Here is a 20,555-nt window from a genome sequence, read left to right on the forward strand (position 1 = left end):
TGGAACCCATAAGGGTTCTGCCTGGAACCAAAAAGGGTTTTCCTATGTGAACAGCCGAAGAACCCTTTAGGAACCCTTTTTTCTAAGAGTGTACCAAGTCATTCATCTATTCAGTGGCCAGTCATCTTGCATTTCCATACCTCTACCAATAGAGGGCGTCCTCCGCCCCCTCCCCTCGCTGGTTACAGTCAGCCACCACAGAGAGGTTGCATTCCAAATGGAACGCTATTCCATATATAATGCACTACTTTTAGCCAGAGCCTGCATGACTGTTGTTGTTCGCGCACAGAAAGGATATTCTCTTCTCTGCTGAGAACAAAATGCTGCCCTAATTAAGCTAGCCACTTGAGCACACTACGAGCGCTGTAAATGAACAAGCACAACAAACAAAACCAGGGAGGCTGCCATAACTCTTATGTAAATCTTAAATAAGCAACACTACTCCAGTATTGTTGAAACACTAAGCTTATCATGCTTTAATTGATGTGCATCTGTAAAAGGCTGACGAATTTTGTGCGTATGCACACATGGATGCACGCATGCACACACAGAGACACAAGCTCAAACAAACGTACACATTTCCCTCTTTCCGTCTCAGTCCAACAAACACACATTACAGATGTCATTCCTCTGTTTGTTAGTGTGTACACTGAAAAAATACACGCTCTCTCTGTTAATCTCTCTCTCCTGTTTCTCTCCTCCCCTGACCCCTACGTGTCCCCTTCAGTGCGTCATCAATTAAAGAGAACAGCAGAGTGAGAGAGTTTAAGAGAGGGAGGGGCAGACGGGGAGAGGGAGGGAGACAGTAGAGTCCTCCGAATGGAGAGAGGATGACGTCACTGATCTAGGCATCAAGGTTACTCCTCTTTCTCTTGCCTCTCTATCCTCTACAGAGAGGAAGGAGGGAAGATGACAGGGAGGAAGGAGAGAAGGCTGGAGGAAAGAGCGAAAGAAAGACAGAAAGTGGAGGACATCAGAAGAATATTCCGGATAAGAAAAAGAAAATGTCAAGGATTTCCCCCGTTGTTTGGCTCCTTTAATAGGACATGTGGCCCTCGTGCCCCTTTACAGTGGTGTAAAGTACTTCATAAAAATACTACTTAAGTAGTTTTGGTGGGGGGGGGGGGGTGGGGGGGGGGGGGGGGGGGTACTGTGTTCGCAAATTATGTCTGAGTGTTGGAGGGTGCCCGTCTGTCCGTAAAACATATGAAATAAAAAAAAATGGTGCTGTCTGGTTTCCTTAATATAAGGAATTTGATGTATAGCATTTACTTTTACTCAAGTATGACAATTGAGTACTTTTTCCACCACTGCATTTAAGTACATTTAAAACCAGATACTTTTAAGGTTTTTACTCAAATAGTATTTTACGTGAGTCATTTTCTGTTAAGGTATCTTTACTTTTACTCAATATGACAATTGAATACTTTTTCCACCACTGTGTGAGTGCAATGACCGTGTTCAATTCTCCAAGTGTCTTGTACAAACACACTGTACACAGTCCGCAAGTCTACAAGATTTCATGGGAACTACGCAGATACACTACATGACAAAAAGTATGTGGACACCTGCTCGTTGAACATCTCATTACAAAATCATGGGCATCAATATGGAATTGTTCTGCCCTTTGCTGCAATAACAGCTTCCACTCTTCTGGGAAGGTTTTCCACTAGATGTTGGAACATTGCTGCGAGGACGTGCTTCCATTCAGCCACAAGAGCATCAGTGAGGTCGGGCACTGATAATGGGCGATTAGGCCTGGCTTTCAGTCGGCATTCCAATTCATCCAAAAGGTGTTTGATGGGGTTGAGGTCAGGGCTCTGTGCAGGCCAGTCAAGTTCTTCCACACCGATAGACAAACCATTTCTGTATGGACCTCGCTTTGTGCACGGGGGCATTGTCATGCTTTGTCAACAGGAAAGGGCCTTCCCCAAACTGTTGCCACAAAATTGGAAGCACAGAATAATCTAGAACATCATTGCATGTTGTAGCATTAAGATTTCCCTTCACTGGAACTAAGGGGCCTAGCTTGAACCATGAAAAACAGCCCCAGATCATTATTCCATTCCACCAAACTTTACAGTTGGTATTATGCATTGGGCAGGTAGGGTTCTCTTGGCATCCGCCAAACCCAGATTCGGCCGTCGGACTGCCAGATGGTGAAGCATGATTCATCACTCCAGAGAAAGTGTTTCCACTGCTCCAGAGTCGAATGGCGGCAAACTTTACACCACTCCAGCCAACGCTTGACATTGCGCATGGTGATCTTAGGCTTGTGTGCGGCTGCTCATCCATGGAAACCCATTTCATGAAGCTCCCGACGAACAGTTATTATGCTGACGTTGATTCCAGAGACAGTTTGGAACTCAGTAGTGAGTGTTGCAATTGAGGACAGACAATTTTTTTGCGCTTCAGCACTCGGCGGTCCCATTCTGTGAGCTTGTGTGGCCTATCACTTTGCGGCTGAGCCATTGTTGCGCCTAAACATTTCCACTTCACAATAACAGCACTTACAGTTGACCGGGACAGCTCTAGCAGGGCAGAAATTTGATTAACTGACTAGTTGGAAAGGTGGCATCATATGATGGTGCTGAGCTCTTCTGAGCTCTTCAGTAAGGCCATTCTCCTGCCAATGTTTGTCTATGGCGATTGCATGGCTGTGTGCTTGATGTTATACACCTGTCAGCAACTGGTATAGCTGAAATAGCGGAATCCACTAATTTGAAGGGGTATACTTTTGTATATACACCACCGTTCAAAGTTTGGGGTCACTTAGAAATGTCCTTGTTTTTGAAAAGCACATTTTGTTGTCCATTAAAATAACATCAAATTGATCAGAAATACAGCGCAAACTGGCTCTAACCAGAATAGAAAGAGGAGTGGGAGGCCCCGGTGCACAACTGAGCAAGAGGACAAGTACATTAGAGGTCAAGTTTGAGAAACAGATGTCTTACAAGTCCTCAACTGGCAGCTTCATTAAATAGTACCTGCAAAACACCAGTCTCAACGTCAACAGTGAAGAGGCGACTCCGGGATGCTGGCCTTCTTGGCAGAGTTCCTCTGTCCATTATCTGTGTTCTTTTGCCCATCTTATAATCTTTTATTGGCCAGTCTGAGGTATGGCTTTTTCTTTGCAACTCTGCCTAGAAGGCCAGCAATGCTGAAGCTCCAGATACTCAACTTGTCTAAAGGCCAGTTTTATTGCTTCTTTAATCAAAACAACAGTTTTCAGCTGTGCTAACATAATTGCAAAAGGATTTTCTAATGCTCAATTAGCCTTTTAAAATTATAAACTTGGATTAACTAACACAACGTGCCATTGGAACACAGGAGTGATGGTTGCTGATAATGGGCCTCTGTACGCCTATGTAGATATTCCATTAAAAATCATCGTTTCCAGCTATAATAGTCATTTTCAAGATTAACAATGTCTACAATGTATTTCTGATCAATTTGATGTCATTTTAATGGACAAAAAAAAGTGATTTTCTTTTAAAAACAAGGACATTTCTAGGTGACCCCAAACTTTTGAACGGTAGTGTATGAACATATACTTACATGAAATACTTAGTAGCATGTACAATACAAATTGGACGACAACACACATAGGCGAAAAGTGGTGTTCCCCCTAGGTATGTTTTAGGTATTATATTGCACAGGCAGGATAGTGTAGATAGACAAAGAAGTGAGGAGACATTTGTGAGACAAAGTTGTGGTGGGATGAGGATTCCATCCCATGTAGACCAGCAGATAAGTGCTAAAAGGCGATGGTGTTATCCACTAGCCTAGACAAACCGCAGGCCACAAAAAATGTACTTCTTAACCTCATTTCTATGGGGCCCTGAGTTTTCCCTGAGCATGTGACCTTACAGGGGCCTAAGGTTATAGTGTATAACTGAGGCCCAGAGTTGTTTCTGGTCAGGTCATGTGGTCAATAAAAAAAAAACTTTGGGCCCTGCTCATACCTACAACTACCCCCTCATGCCTATTCACCCCTCCTCTCTTGTCCATCTCAGGTGCTACAGTGCAGAGTTGGCAGAATGTTAAACAACCAGATCAGGAAAACACAGAGAGACAGAGAGAGAGAGAGAGAGAAATGTTGTCAGATGACAAGGAAGGAGTAAGATTTGCCAGGAGAGATGTTATGGAGGAAGAGAGGGAAGTAGAAGGAAGAGGCCTTAAAATATGTCAGAGTACATAAAAAGCAGTAAACAGAGGAAAAGAAAACAGACCCCAACCCACTTTAGGATACATGCTAAAGTGGATGACAGTCAGCGACAAATGGGGAGTGTTTTGCAAGTCTTGATGATGAGCTTGCATAGGGTTATTACATTATTTTGTAAAATCTCAAATTATGGCACCCTTTTCTCTAGATCGTGCACTACGTTTGGCCAGCCCTTTGTAGGAAATAGGGTGCTATTTAGGACAAGGGAATTGACCTCCCCAGCCCTACCGATGGAGCCAGGACAGATGGAGTCTCGCTTCAGACAGGAAGGAGCTCACCCCACCGCCCTAAGGCAGGACACACACGCACACACAGGATACCCAGCCCTGATAAACCCCGGGTTCAGGTCACTCAAGGGCCTCCTTCTCCAGCCATCACTCAGTCTTGGCCTTTCCCCATCACGCCCTCAACTGGCCACAGCAAAGCAAATGCTCACACTTTACTTGAGGCTGAGGCCACACAGAAACGTATGACAATGTATACGCGTTTTGCTTCAAAAACATGGTTAAAAAAAAACTATAATTTTGATCTCGATCTCATGACAGGGATGGTCAGTCCTTGCATCTATACCTCTGTCTATGAATTTCAGAGTGCTAACATTTCTCCAGCCCCCTCAGCTGTTTAAGAAAACAAGTGTTTGGGTGCCGGCTTTGTTGCTTTTCGAATCTTGGATTGTCCCCTTTAATGCTTTTGGGGTGCATTTCTTCCACATTGTAAGCATGTATAGTATAGCATCATCATCATCATAATGATCCTAAATTAAATCAGTTGAAAATTTGCTAGACAGAGATATTATCATAAGCCTTATAATAAGTTATATAAATGCAACAATTTCAAAGAATTTACTGAGTTACAGTTCATAAAGAAATCAGTCAATTTAAATAAATAAATTAGGACCTAATCTAGGGATTTCACACGACTGGAAATACAGATATGCATCTGTTGGTCACAAATACGTTAACAAAAAAGGTAGGGGTGTGGATTACAAAATCAGTCAGTATCTGGTGTGATCACCATTTGCCTCATGCAGCGCGACACATCTCCTTGACATAGAGTTGATAAGGCTGTTGATTGTGGGCTGTGGAATGTTGTCCTCTCCTCTTCAACGGCTGTGCGAAACTGCTGGACATTGGCGGGAACTGGAACACTATTGTACACGTCAATTCAGAGCATTCCAAACATGCTCAATGTCTGGTGAGAATGCAGGTCATGGAAGAATTGGGACAATTTCAGCTTCCAGGAATTGGGTACAGATCCTTACAACATGGGGCTGTGCATTATCATGCTGAAACATAAGGTGATGGCGGCAGATGAATGTCACTACAATGGGTTTCAGGATCTTGTCACAGTATCTCTGTGCATTCAAATTGCCATCAATAAAATGCAATTGTAGTCATTGTCCGTAGCTTATGCCTGCCCATACCATAACCCCACCATGGGGCACTCTGTTCACAACATTGATATCAGCAATCTGCCCAGTACAGCTAAAACCGTTATTCATCCGCAAAGAGCACACTTCTCCAGCCTGCCAGTGGCCATCGAAGGTGAGCATTTGCCCACTGAAGTCGGTTATGACGCCGAACTGCAATCAGGTCAAGACCCTTGTGAGGACGCAGATGAGCTTCCCTGAGACAGTCTCATCAGCTGTCTGGGTGGCTGGTCTCAGACAATCCCGCAGGTGAAGAAGCCGGATGTGGAGGTGGTTATACGTGTTCTGTGGTTGTGAGGCCTGTTGGACGTACTGCCAAATTTTCTAAAACAACGTTGTAGCCAATTTACGGTAGAGAAATTAACATTAAATTCTCTAGCAACAGCTCTGGAGTACATTCCTGCAGTCAGAATGCCAATTGCACACTCCCTCAAAACTTGAGACATCTGTGGTATTGCGTTGTCTGACAAAACTGCACATTATGGGCGGCCTTTTATTGTCCACAGCACAAGATGCACCTGTGTAATGATCATGTTTAATCAGCTTATTGATATGCCACACCTGTCAGGTGGATGCATTATCTTGGCAAAGGGGAAATGCTCACTAACAAGGATGTAAACAAATTTGTGCACATTGTTTTAGAGAAATAAGCTTTATGTGTTTATGGAAAACTTCTGGGATCTTTTATTTCAGCTCATGAAATACTTTATATGTTGTGTTTATATTTTTGTTCAGTGTATGTTAACGTATGTTACTCACTCCTGTGCGAGTAAGCATATCATGACATACACACACGTGTGCATGTCTCTGCATGTTACTATGCGGGACAGACCTGAGGTGCTTTGATGTCCTACATTCTAAAGTGTGATAAGATCAGCCCTTTGAGGCAGTGTAAATACCATTGGTCTTCTTAACACAGGTACTGGGAACAGTAGAGTCCTCGTAACAGTTTTCAGCTAATTTTGAGTTAGTGCACGCTGTGTCTAGCGAGTGACAGCCTGCTCGACTGTGACCCAGTGCACAGATTGTGTTATTAATGATGTTCATTAGAGAGATAATGAAGATATTCAGAAATGCCCCCGGGGACTACAGGGCACTAATTGATTCACAGCATATTGGACAGTGGTCGTGGACCGCTCTTCCAGCTCCTTAGGCCTACATTACAGACAGGCCTATAAAGAGCCATATGCCTCCATACCGAGCCCATAGAGTAGGCCTACTTTACCTGTTCTCAGTTTGATGGTAAACAGACAGACAGACAAACAAACAAACAAACACACACACACATGCCCTATCCAGCCCATATTTTACCTACAGTGAGGGAAAAAACTATTTGATCCCCTGCTGATTTTGAACGTTTGCCCACTTACAAAGAAATTATCACTCTATAATTTTAACGGTAGGTGTATTTGAACAGTGAGAGACAGAATAAGAAAAAAATCCAGAAAAACGCATGTCAAGAATTTTATAAATTGATTTGCATTTTAATGAGGGAAATAAGTATTTGACCCCTCTGCAAAACATGACTTAGTACTTGGTGGCAAAACCGTTGTTGGCAATCACAGAGGTCAGACGTTTCTTGTAGTAGGCCACCAGGTTTGCACACATCTCAGGACGGATTTTGTCACACTCCTCTTTGCAGATCTTCTCCAAGTCGTTAAGGTTGAGGCAGACGTTTGGCAACTCAAACCTTCAGCTCCCTCCACAGATTTTCTATGGGATTAAGGTCTGGAGACTGGCTAGGCCACTCCAGGACCTTAATGTGCTTCTTCTTGAGCCACTCCTTTGTTGCCTTGGCCGTGTGTTTTGGGTCATTGTCATGCTGGAATACCCATCCACTACCCATTTTCAATGCCCTGGCTGAGGGAAGGAGGTTCTCACCCAAGATTTGACGGTACATGGACCCGTCCATCGTCCCTTTGATGCGGTGAAGTTGTCCTGTCCCCTTAGCAGAAAAACACCCCCAAAGCATAATGTTTCCACCTCCATGTTTGACGGTGGGGATGGTGTTCTTGGGGTCATAGGCAGCATTACTCCTCCTCCAAACACGGCGAGTTGAGTTGATGCCAAAGAGCTCCATTTTGGTCTCATCTGGCCACAACACTTTCACCCAGTTGTCCTCTGAATCATTCAGATGTTCATTGGCAAACTTCAGACGGGCATGGATATGTGCTTTCTTGAGCAGGGGGACCTTGCGGGCGCTGCAGGATTTCAGTCCTTCACGGCGTAGTGTGTTACCAATTGTTTTCTTGGTGACTATGGTCCCAGCTGCCTTGAGATCATTGACAAGATCCTCCCGTGTAGTTCTGGGCTGATTCCTCACCGTTCTCATGATCATTGCAACTCCACGAGGTGAGATCTTGCATGGAGCCACAGGCCGAGGGAGATTGACAGTTCTTTTGTGTTTCTTCCATTTGCGAATAATCGCACCAACTGTTGTCAAGCTACTTGGCGATGGTCTTGTAGCCCATTCCAGCCTTGTGTAGGTCTACAATCTTGTCCCTGACATCCTTGGAGAGCTCTTTGGTCTTGGTGGAGAGTTTGGAATCTGATTGATTGATTGCTTCTATGGACAGGTGTCTTTTTTACAGGTAACAAGCTGCGGTTAGGAGCACTCTCTTTAAGAGTGTGCTCCTAATCTCAGCTCATTACCTGTATAAAAGACACCTGGGAGCCAGAAATCTTTCTGATTGAGAGGGGGTAATATACTTATTTCCCTCATTAAAATGCAAATCAATTTATAACATCTTTGACATGCGTTTTCAGGATTTTTTTTGTGGTTATTCTGTCTCTCACTGTTCAAATAAACCTACCATTAAAATTATAGACTGATCATTTCTTTTTCAGTGGGCAAATGTACAAAATCAGCAGGGGATCAAATACTTTTTTCCCCTCACTGTAGATAGCCTTATCTGTTGGATCACAACACACATTTCACGGTTCACTTTGTTATCATAATACTGTTTCAATACTGAACAGATGCTCATTTTTTGCATTTTTACATCGATAATATTTAGGTGACGACACAATGCAACATCACCAACAACAGGTACAGCCTGTCAGACTGGAATCTCTACATACCCTATCCTGTGTTACCGGTCAACAGCTGTGTGTTGGTTATCATGGTAGAATACATATTATTTATTTAACTAGGCAAGTCAGTTAAGAACAAATTCTTATTTACAATGACGGCCTACATGGCTTTACTCTAGTTCCATATCATGTCCTTACGCCTACATAGGCAACAGTGTCTGGGCAAGGCACACCCAGTCAACAAAATACAAGCCCTGAAGGAAGACCCAGTAGCGAGACAAAAAGGCTATACATTATATTCAAAACCAAGCACAAATGAAAAAGCAAAATGGAGAAGTTCAAAATAAACAAGTCAGGCCTAGGTTAGTTATAAGCTAGTGCAACCGACCGAGGGTCTCCTAAGCTCCACAACTGTGTGAGCCTGCAGAACTAAAGCCCATGCAAGTGTGGTTCTGAAACACCTCTGTTACAATAGCCCACAATACAATTCATCTAGGCTAAATAAAGTAGCCAGAGGTAGCCAACACCATCAATGTTTGATCAAGCCTAGGGCCCCACACCAAGATGACACTGAATAAAACCTCAACCGTTCTATGACTATTTACTGGTAGTGTCAGCCCATGGGCCATGGACTATGCAATGTCTCTCTAACAACTTCAAATAAATACAATCAAATTATTAAATGTAATAACATGCAGTCCTATGCTGGAAAAAAGCATGAGTGTCTGAGGCTGCACCTTCTCTTATGAAATCATTTTGATAAGTTATGAAAAAATACCGACGTTTGTATGGAAAGAGCAAGCGCACTAATTCCATCATGTGCTGTGAGCACCGAACACCGTATTTTATGATGGATATGATGAGGACCAAAGCCTACCTGGGAATCTGCTCGAGCATTATTGTCCGCATAGCCTACAACATGTGCAGAATATAAACAAGGCATATTCGAATCATGACTGCTAAATTGTTTTAGCTGTAAGAAACCCGATAAAATAAATATGGTGATTGATTGCAATGGGTTTCGATCACATACAGTACGCGAGTTCGCGGCTCTCTCTCCTAATAAATTATGAGAAGAGTAACATAATGTTTCAGAAGATGATCAAATATGATCATTACCAGACTTACGTTGTTCCGCAAATCTTGCAGAGCTACGCTCATCGTGCAACAGACAGCAACATCGACGGCGGGGCGAGCGCGACAGACTCTCTACCACTGCTGTAGACGATTCCAGTGGCTGGATCGCGAAGCCATCTCTCCCCCGCTCTCTCAAATCCTGCGGAACAACAAAAGGACATATACTAAACCTTTCTCACACATATCTATCCGTGTTGCTCTAGGACCGCAATGGACTGTGCCCGCCAGAGCATAACATTACCTAGTGCCTCTCGAAAGCAAGCAGAATAGGCCTACAGCAAAATGTTCCATCGTCGGGAGAAAAAGCCCTTTCACGCGTGCAGTCGGCTAACCCAGGGATGAACGAGAAGGAAGATCGCAATCACGCTGCAGACTACACCCCGCCCTCCCTCTACCCCTTCCTCTCTCTTGCGCTCTCTCAATTAAATTTCAATTGAAGAGCTTTACTGGCATGGGAAACATATGTTTACATTGCCAAAGCAAGTGAAATAGATAATAAACAAAAGTGAAATAAACAATAAATCGCTCTCTCTCACACACACATGCCTTCCGTTGCCAAGACAAAAACATTTATTGTAGGCTAGGCATCGGGTTGGGGTGCTGAGGGGTAATTCTAGGAAAGAGAACTGTGGTGAGATAAGCTACACGGGGAAGGGCAACAGCTGTGTGCCAAGATAAGAAATACTGACTTCACCCTAATATTTTAAATACTTACAGAAATGCACCTGATTACACATCCTGTAGAAAAAGTTAGTGGGGCTCAAGTCGGCCTACTTGCACATCTCCAATTAGTGTAGGCTACAATATATCAGAGGTGTGTGTGTGTGTAGCTGGTATCTTATGCACCACAGGAGAACCAAGAAATGAAGAGCGACACCACGGCTGTCTGTAAGGCTTTTATGTTGATCTGCTGCAATAGTATTGTGAAAAGACAGGACAGGAACACATCAGTCTCCAATGCACCACCTGACAAGTTGTTCTTTCTCTCTCAGTGTTTTCTCAGACTCTCACAATCACACTCATACATAAAGCCATAATGTATAGTATAAAATAATAACCAGTCCTTAATACAAAGAATGTATAATCTTAATTCTTAGACAATAGAACCATACCTGCAATAGTATTGTGAAAAGACAGGACTGGAACACATCAGTCTCCAATGCACCACCTGACAAGTTGTTCTACACAGGAGCATGAAGAAAGGTAAAACACATATCCTGTCTCACATCCCCAATACATTGCTAGGTGCTTTCAGTGTTGATAGTAGCAAAATACAACAACTCATGTACAAAACCACTGCAACACAAACAAGTTACAACGTAAAATCGCCCTAGAGGGCAAAAACTACATCCCCCATAATGCAACACCACCACTAGTTGGCAGCTCAGCTAGCCGTCTGCATCACAGAAAGAAAGGCATGCTAGCTAGCAACACTTTTAGCACTCTGTAACTATATTAATAACAACAATAAAACTCTGAAAGTTACGTGTTTCGATAGTCTCACACCCCCTTATAACAATATCTACAGCATTAACCTTGGGACGTTTTATTTATTTCACGTTACGGACTTCTACAAAGGAGTAATCTGCAACCCATACCTTTCTCTCTCAGTGTTTTCTCAGACTGAGGAGAGCGGGAGCTATGGGTAGTACCAGGGTGTTAGTAGGTGACGTAAGCACCCAGATAAAATAATATGCATTTAATGAAACAAAACCCGAAGATGTTAACATCATTCAGCTACTGTAGCTGCCTACCTAACATCAACAGGCATCACCAGTAGCGCAACAATTAAAATTAGAAACCAAAAGTAAAGTTCCTGGCGATCATAGCGATCTGACTCCCCCCTTCTGTCTGAACTTGGAATATTCCTGTTCGCGGGCTTTGGCCACTGACCCTCAACCTGATTGTTCTGTTCTGCGTTGTGTACTATTCTAATAATTTGAAGTTTGCTGGAATAACCATTTTAACCTGTTAGGGCGAGGGGGCAGTATTTACACGGCCGGATAAAAAACGTACCCGATTTAATCTGGTTATTACTACTGCCCAGAAACTAGAATATGCATATAATTATTGGCTTTCGATAGAAAACACCCTAAAGTTTCTAAAACTGTTTGAATGGTGTCTGTGAGTGTAACAGAACTCATATGGCAGGCAAAAACCTGAGAAGATTCCTTACAAGAAGTGGCCTGTCTGACAAGTTCTTGTTCTTCTTGATTCTCTTTATTGAAAACTGAGGATCTTTGCTGTAACGTGACACTTCCTACGGCTCCCATAGGCTCTCAGAACCCAGGAAAAAGCTGAATGATGTAATTCCAGCCCCTGGCTGAAAAACATTAGCGCCTTTGGTAAGTGGTCTATCAGAGGACAATGCGACTGAGGTGCGTGCACGAGGAGACCCCATGTTTTTATTTTCTCTCTCTTTGTACTAAAACACAGATTCCCGGTCGGAATATTATCGCTTTTTTACGAGAAAAATGGCAAAAAAAATTGATTTTAAACAGCGGTTGACATGCTTCGAAGTACGGTAATGGAATATTTAGAATTTTTTTGTCACGAAACGCGTCGGGCGCGTCACCCTTCTTTACCCTTTCGGATAGTGTCTTGAACGCATGAACAAAACGCCGCTATTTGGATATAACTATGGATTATTTTGAACCAAACCAACATTTGTTATTGAAGTAGAAGTCCTGGGAGTGCATTCTGACGAAGAACAGCAAAGGTAATAACATTTTTCTTATAGTAAATCTGACTTTGGTTAGGGCTAAACTTGGTGGGTGTTTAAATAGCTAGCCCTGTGATGACGGGCTATCTACTTAGAATATTGCAAAATGTGCTTTCACCGTGAGTAATTTAGTAAATTCACCGGAAGTTTGCGGGGGGTATGCTAGTTCTGAACATCACATGCTAATGTAAAAAGCTGGTTTTTGATATAAATATGAACTTGATTGAACAAAACATGCATGCATTGTATAACATAATGTCCTAAGATTGTCATCTGATGAAGATCATCAAAGGTTAGTGCTGCATTTAGCTGTGGTTTGGGTTTATGTGACATTATATGCTAGCTTGAAAAATGGGTGTCTGATTATTTCTGGCTGGGTACTCTGCTGACGTAATCTAATGTTTTGCTTTCGTTGTAAAGCCTTTTTGAAATCGGACAGTGTGGTTAGATTAACCTGTTAGGGCTAGGGGGCAGTATTGACACGGCTGGATAAAAAACGTACCCGATTTAATCTGGTTACTACTCCTGCCCAGTAACTAGAATATGCATATAATTATTGGCTTTGGATAGAAAACACTCCAAAGTTTCTAAAACTGTTTGAATGGTGTCTGTGAGTATAACAGAACTCAAATGGCAGGTCAAAACCTGAGAGATTCCTTTACAGGAAGTGGCCTGTCTGACCATTTATTGTCTTTCTTTGACATCTCATTCCATTACAAAGGATCTCTGCGGTAACGTGACACTTCCCACGGCTCCAATAGGCTCTCAGAGCCCGGGAAAAACCTGAATGTCGTCATTCCAGCCCCAGGCTGAAACACATTATCGCCTTTCTCAAGTGGCCGATCAAGGGACTGTGGGCTTAGGCGCGTGCACTGGCCGCCCCCGTCTTTGTGATTTTTCCTCTGTTTACCGAAAAGGAGATTCCCGGTCGGAATGTTATCGCTTTTTTACGAGATAAATTGCATAAAAATTGATTTTAAACAGCGGTTGACATGCATTCGAAGTACGGTAATGGAATATTTAGAATTTTTTTGTCACGAATTGCGCCATGCGCGCGACCCTGATTTACCATTTCGGATAGTTTCTGGAACGCACGAACAAAACGCCGCTATTCGGATATAACAATGGATTATTTGGGACCAAACCAACATTTGTTATTGAAGTAGAAGTCCTGGGAGTGCATTCTGACGAAGACAACAAAGGTAATAACATTTTTGTTATAGTAAATCTGATTTTGGTGAAGGCTAAACTTGCCGGGTGTCTAAATAGCTAGCCCGTGATGGCTGGGCTATGTACTTAGAATATTGCAAAATGTGCTTTCACCAAAAAGCTATTTTAAAATCGGACATATCGAGTGCATAGAGGAGGTCTGTGTCTATATTTCTTAAAATAATTGTTATGCTTTTTGTGAACGTTTATCGTGAGTAATTTAGTAAATTGTTAGTAAATTCACCGGAAGTTTGCGGGGGGTATGCTAGTTCTGAACGTCACATGCTAATGTAAAAAGCTGGTTTTTGATATAAATATGAACTTGATTGAACAAAACATGCATGTATTGTATAACATAATGTCCTAGGGTTGTCATCTGATGAAGATCATCAAATTTTAGTGATGCATTTAGCTGTCTTCTGGGTTTTTGTGACATTATATGCTAGCTTGAAAAATGGGTGTCTGATTATTTCTGGCTGGGTACTCTGCTGACATAATCTAATGTTTTGCTTTCGTTGTAAAGCCTTTTTGAAATCGGACAGTGTGGTTAGATTAACGAGAGTCTTGTCTTTAAATAGCTGTAAAATAGTCATATGTTTGAGAAATTGAAGTAATAGGATTTTTAAGGTATTTGAAAATCACGCCACTGGATTACACTGGCTGTTACGTAGGTGGGACGATTACGTCCCGCCTAGCCCATAGAGGTTAACGAGAGTCTTGTCTTTAAAATGGTGTAAAATAGTCATATGTTTGAGAAATTGAAGTAATAGCATTTCTAAGGTATTTGAATAATGCGCCACGGGATTCCACTGGCTGTTACGTAGGTGGGACGAAATCGTCCCACTGGCCCTAGAGAAGTTAACTCTACTACACTCACCCCTTCTTGATTTTAGCAAACTTTAAGACATAAGGTAAGAGTTCTTCCTCCACAGGTGTAACCTTGACCAAGAGTCGTCCAGAAGGACAGCAAAGAGACTTTGCCAGGTAGAAATATGCCCATATACTACAACCTATGACCCCCTAATAAAGTATTTCTCATTTCCTTAATCTATCCTCTGGCTTCTGTGTTACTGGGGTACTGTCACTTCAACAAAAGTTGATAAGGCTTGAATCAGGGCGGCTAGATGCTCTCTTTTGTCCGGCTCAGCAATCACTTGACTCATTGACTATAAAAGTCTTCTGACAGACTTCACAACTCTTCCAGTTCGAGTTCTCAAAGTGCCTTTACTTGGTCTCAGGACTGTATCAGTGAGCTCAGACGTCTGGCTGTTTCTGCGCTCTACCTCTCTCTGGTTACTCATTCTCTTCTTAGTAGGTCTTATGCATACAGAGCCGCTGACTGATGAACTTCTACTGCGGATGCCATCTAGACTGCTCACTGACGTTGCTTTTCTACTTGTGTCATCTTCAGAAGGATCACTTGAATCATCACCAGGCATCATTGAAGAGCTTGATGTGCTTGATTTAGCTGCTTGTCCTGAGATCATGTCCTTCGCTGGGCTTTGAGGAGCAGCTTCTCTCATGTTCACGCCATCTTCCGGTCCCGAAGATTTTTGACCTTCAGCTTCCGTGGGCCCCTCAGGGTTCTGGCCCTCGAGAATCCAGACAGCAGTCCTTCGATCCTCTGAATCCTCATCCACATCGAATACCGGTCTTTCGTCACCGCTGTCTGCGTTTATGTCCTCCTCTGAAGCAGTAGAGGCTACTGTGGACATCTCGTCTGTCTGTCCCACCGGCAGGAAGTTCACTGGCAGTATGAAGTTTCGATGAACTACTTTACTCTTCTTGGTAGTAGGATCTTCAACTCTGTAGATGTGCACAGACGGGTCTTTCCATGTGATCACATAGACCGTTGAATCCCACAAGTCGGCAAGTTACCTTTTCCTCTTTCCTTTCGGTTTGCCAAGAGAACTTGGTCCCCAATCTCCAGGGCAGTACCCTTCACTCTCTTGTTATACTGCCTTGCTTGCTTTTTCTGAGCTTCAGTGGTGTTGGCCTGAGCGATCCTGACAGCCTCTCGCAGGACCTTTTGGAACGAGTCAACATACTCGTCATGAGTCAACATGTCTTCGTTTTTCAAGGTACTTCCAAACATGATGTCCACTGGCAGCCGTGGAATTCGGCCGAACATCAGGAAGAATGGTGCGAATCCTGTCGTTTCGTGTGTGGTACAGTTGTACGAGAAGGTTGACCGTCTGTATCATCTGGGGCCATCTTTCTTTTGCTCTCGCTGGCAACGATCGGACCATGTTTCCGAGCGTGCGGTTGAATCTTTCCGTCTGACCGTTGCCCATAGGATGATATGGAGTGGTATGGGACTTTTTGACTCCTGAGACTTGTAGCAATTCTGCGATTAACCTGTTAGGGCTAGGGGGCAGCATTGACACGGCTGGATAAAAAACATACCCGATTTAATCTGGTTACCACTCCTACCCAGTAACTAGAATATGCATATACTTATTACATATGGATAGAAAACACCCTAAATTTTCTAAAACTGTTTGAATGGTGTCTGTGAGTATAACAGAACTCAAATGGCAGGTCAAAACCTGAGAGATTCCTTTACAGGAAGTGGCCTGTCTGACCATTTGTTGAACTTCTTTTCCATCTCTATCATTTACTAAGGATCTCTGCTCTAACGTGACACTTCCCACGTCGTCCATAGGCGCTCAGAGCCCGGGAAAAAACAGAATGTCGTCATTCCAGCCCCAGGCTGAAACACATTATCGCCTTTCTCAAGTGGCCGATCAAGAGACACTGGCTTATGCGCGTGACCCCGACCGCCCCCGCCTTTGGGATTTTTTCCTCTGTTTGCCGAAAAGGAGATTCCCTGTCGAAATATTATCGCTTTTTTAAGTGACTCTCAAAGTTTGCTCCTTTGTCAGAGTGTATCCGCTGGGGAAACCCATAGACACAGAAGAACTGGTTCCATAACTTCTGGGCAACCACCTTTGCTGTCTGGTTCGAGCAAGGAAACGCATGTGCCAGCTTCGTAAAATGATCGGTGATGACGAGTACATCAACGCTCTCTCCATCCCTTCCTTCTGCTGACCAGAAGTCTATGCACACCAGTTCCAACGCTGTGCTGGTCTGAATAGATTCCAACGGTGCCCTAGCCTCTGGCTCCATTGTCTTGCCAACCACACAGCGCTTACAGTAGGAGACATACTTCTTCACTTCCCCTTCCATTCCATTCCAGAAGAACCTTTGACGTACCAAATGGAGTGTTCTAGTCTGGCCTTGGTGGCCGGCTTCATCATGGGTTCCCCTCAGAACGATGGCTTTAAGGGAGTCTGGCACCACCAGCTGGTACCTCTTCTTGACAACTCTGTCCTTAGATCTTCGGTAGAGGATCTCATCCTTGATTTTGAGTTTTTCCCAATACTTCAGTATTCTCAACACTTGGGCAGTCTCATGAGCCCTCTCTCTCCGCGAAGGTCTCCTCCTCCTCTCAACAAAGTACGCCACTCGGGCCAGCACCTGATCCGCCTTCTGTTTTCTCCGTATCACATCAGGAGAAAGGACTGGAAGAGTAGCCACTCCCCCTTCATGCTGAAGGATGCTGGCAGAATACTGGGCTAATTGGAATTTGCGCACTGGCACACTCGCATCCCACTCCAGACAGAATTCCAAAACTGCTTTCACTCCTTCAGAAGAGACTTGAGCCAGGATCTCACCACCTTGGATATTGACTGACAGTTTGAATGCGTCCTGGATGGACTCTGAAGTCACATACTCTGGGAACTCACTTGCCTTCCTAGCTCCAACGAACGGCTGTCGACTAAGCAGGTCTGCTGGGACATTCTGGGGCCCGGGGATGTACTTCAAGTCAAAGTCGAAGGGGGCCAGTTTAGAGACCCACCGCTGCTCACAGGCATCTAGCTTTGGTTTCGTCATTATAAATGTCAGGGGGTTGTTATCTGTTAGGACTGTGAATCTATTCCCCTTCAGCCAATGGGTGAACTTATCACACACAGCCCACTTAAGAGCGAAGAACTCTAATCTGTGTGCTGGGTAACGGGACTGGGACCTCGACAGAGTCTTGCTTGCAAAAGCTATTGGTCTGGGCCTACTCTCACCCTCAAATGTCTGGCTAAGCACTGCACCTAAGCCATCCATTGATGCATCTGTTGATAGGAGAAATGGTCTGTTAAAGTCTGGGTGAGCCAGCACGGCTGTTTGGGAGACAGCAGCTTTTAGCTTTTCCAGCGCCTCCCCACATTCAGAAGTCCAGTCTTCAGGTTTCAGACGTTTATAGGCCATGCCATGAGGTTTTCCTTTTTCTCCTTTCCGCTTACTTTTCTGTCCTGCAGTCAGACGAAACAGTGGTTTGGCTAAACCTGAGAAACTCGCAATAAAGTGGGAATAATAGTTTGCCATACCAAGAAATGATCTGACCTTGGTGGGTGAAGGTGTTTTCCCATCATTTTCCATCAGGTCAGCTGCTGTGATGTCGTTGATTGCAGACACTTTTCCTGGGTCGGTTGCAATGCCCTCTGCCGGGACGATATGGCCTAAAAACTTGACAGATTTTCTGAGGAGGTAACATTTTTTTTAAGATAAGATACACTACAAGAATGGGAACACATACAACCGTAGAAAATGGTTGTAGTTCATATTGAATAATAAGATGCATGTTGCAAGCTTTATTTTTCCTTCTTTTTCTTTTACTCATTTATTTTATGGCTGACGAATTCTGCCATTATGATGAATAGGGGCTCTATGACATCAGCCTCTCTATTGTTCTCTCTATGTGTGTAACAACGGGATGCTTAATGTGATCTGAATGGTTACCATGTCCTAAATATTGGAATAAACTAGGCTAATGAAGGCAACTAACTGTTGCTTACTAAAACTCCCAAAGTCATACAATTGTTATAATAAGGTTTGAAGCAATAGCCTACCCGTGTGTGGTCAACTATTTGAGCACCATTTCGCACTGCTCTGAGACAAATGAAAAACGAAACCCTCAGGGTTTCCGTTAGGAAAATATGATGCTGTACAACGTGACCGGCCGCGTAGTACAGGACTGGTCTTGATAAATCAATGAGATTTTATTTTCACAAAATCTCCGTTTGGGTATTGGTTAAACTACAATTAGGGTGTGTAAATGTTGGGATTATTTTGCTCTTAGTACTGTAGTCTACTCGCGACCGGTCACGTTGTACAGCATCATATTTTCCTAACGGAAACCCTGAGGGTTTCATTTTTTGTTTTTCTTGTAATAGAAACACCACAATATTAATCAAATTAATTAAGCTACATTTCTTAAAATCAATCCCATATATACTGCTCAAAAAAATAAAGGGAACACTTAAACAACATAATGTAACTCCAAGTCAATCACACTTCTGTGAAATCAAACTGTCCACTTAGGAAGCAACACTGATTGACAATAAATTTCACATGCTGTTGTGCAAATGGAATAGACAACAGGTGGAAATTATAGGCAATTAGCAAGACACCCCCAATAAAGGAGTGGTTCTGCAGGTGGGGACCACAGACCACTTCTCAGTTCCTATGCTTCCTGGCTGATGTTTTGGTCACTTTTGAATGCTGGCGGTGCTTTCACTCTAGTGGTAGCATGAGAATGAGTCTAAAACCCACACAAGTTGCTCAGGAAGTGCAGCTCATCCAGGATGGCACATCAATGCGAGCTGTGGCAAGAAGGTTTGCTCTGTCTGTCAGCGTAGTGTCCAGAGCATGGAGGCGCTACCAGGAGACAGGCCAGTACATCAGGAGACGTGGAGGAGGCCGTAGGAGGGCAACAACCCAGCAGCAGGGCCGCTACCTCCGCCTTTGTGCAAGGAGGAGCAGGAGGAGCACTGCCAGAGCCCTGCAAAATGACCTCCAGCAGGCCACAAATGTGCATGTGTCTGCTCAAACGGTCAGAAACAGACTCCATGAGGGTGGTATGAGGGCCTGACGTCCACAGGTGGGGGTTGTGCTTACAGCCCAACACCGTGCAGGACGTTTGGCATTTGCCAGAGAACACCAAGATTGGCAAATTCGCCACTGGCGCCCTGTGCTCTTCACAGATGAAAGCAGGTTCACACTGAGCACGTGACAGATGTGACAGAGTCTGGAGACGCCGTGGAGAACGTTCTGCTGCCTGCAACATCCTCCAGCATGACCGGTTTGGCGGTGGGTCAGTCATGGTGTGGGGTGGCATTTCTTTGGGGGGCCACACAGCCCTCCATGTGCTCGCCAGAGGTAGCCTGACTGCCATTAGGTACCGAGATGAGATCCTCAGACCCCTTGTGAGACCATATGCTGGTGCGGTTGGCCCTGGGTTCCTCCTAATGCAAGACAATGCTAGACCTCATGTGGCTGGAGTGAGTCAGCAGTTCCAGCAAGAGGAAGGCATTGATGCTATGGACTGACCCGCCTGTTCCCCAGACCTGAATCCAATTGAGCACATCTGGGACATCATGTCTCGCTCCATCCACCAACGCCACGTTGCACCACAGACTGTCCAGGAGTTGGCGGATGCTTTAGTCCAGGTCTGGGAGGAGATCCCTCAGGAGGCCATCCGCCACCTCATCAGGAGCATGCCCAGGCATTGTAGGGAGGTCATACAGGCACGTGGAGGCCACACACACTACTGAGCCTCATTTTGACTTGTTTTAAGGACATTACATCAGACTTGGATCAGCCTGTAGTGTGATTTTCCACTTTAATTTTGAGTGTGACTCCAAATCCAGACCTCCATGGGTTGATAAATTGGATTTCCATTGATTATTTTTGTGTGATTTTGTTGTCAGCACATTCAACTATGTAAAGAAAAAAGTATTTAACCT

The 20,555-nt window shown here is 43.9% G+C and overlaps 1 protein-coding gene across 2 annotated transcripts in view; it reads right to left on the reverse strand.

Moving 5' to 3' along the window:
- LOC106612419 (endothelin-converting enzyme 2) overlaps positions 1-10,374 on the reverse strand; it is a 79,412-nt gene extending 69,038 nt beyond the window's left edge. Inside the window, exons 1-2 of one of the 2 annotated variants that reach the window (XM_045724308.2) lie at positions 10,066-10,374; positions 9,807-9,963 (exon numbers count right to left, since the gene is read on the reverse strand). In XM_045724308.2, coding sequence (XP_045580264.1) covers positions 9,807-9,848 — 42 coding nt within the window. In that variant the 5' untranslated portion in view covers positions 9,849-9,963; positions 10,066-10,374. The remainder of the gene's footprint in view (positions 1-9,806; positions 9,964-10,065) is intronic. The other variant, XM_014213525.3, reaches the window with a different exon arrangement.
- Between the last annotated feature and the right edge of the window lie 10,181 nt (positions 10,375-20,555).

Source organism: Salmo salar, chromosome 09, assembly GCF_965601325.2.
Source record: "Salmo salar chromosome 09, fSalSal1, whole genome shotgun sequence".
Classification (NCBI taxonomy): Eukaryota; Metazoa; Chordata; class Actinopteri; order Salmoniformes; family Salmonidae; genus Salmo; species Salmo salar.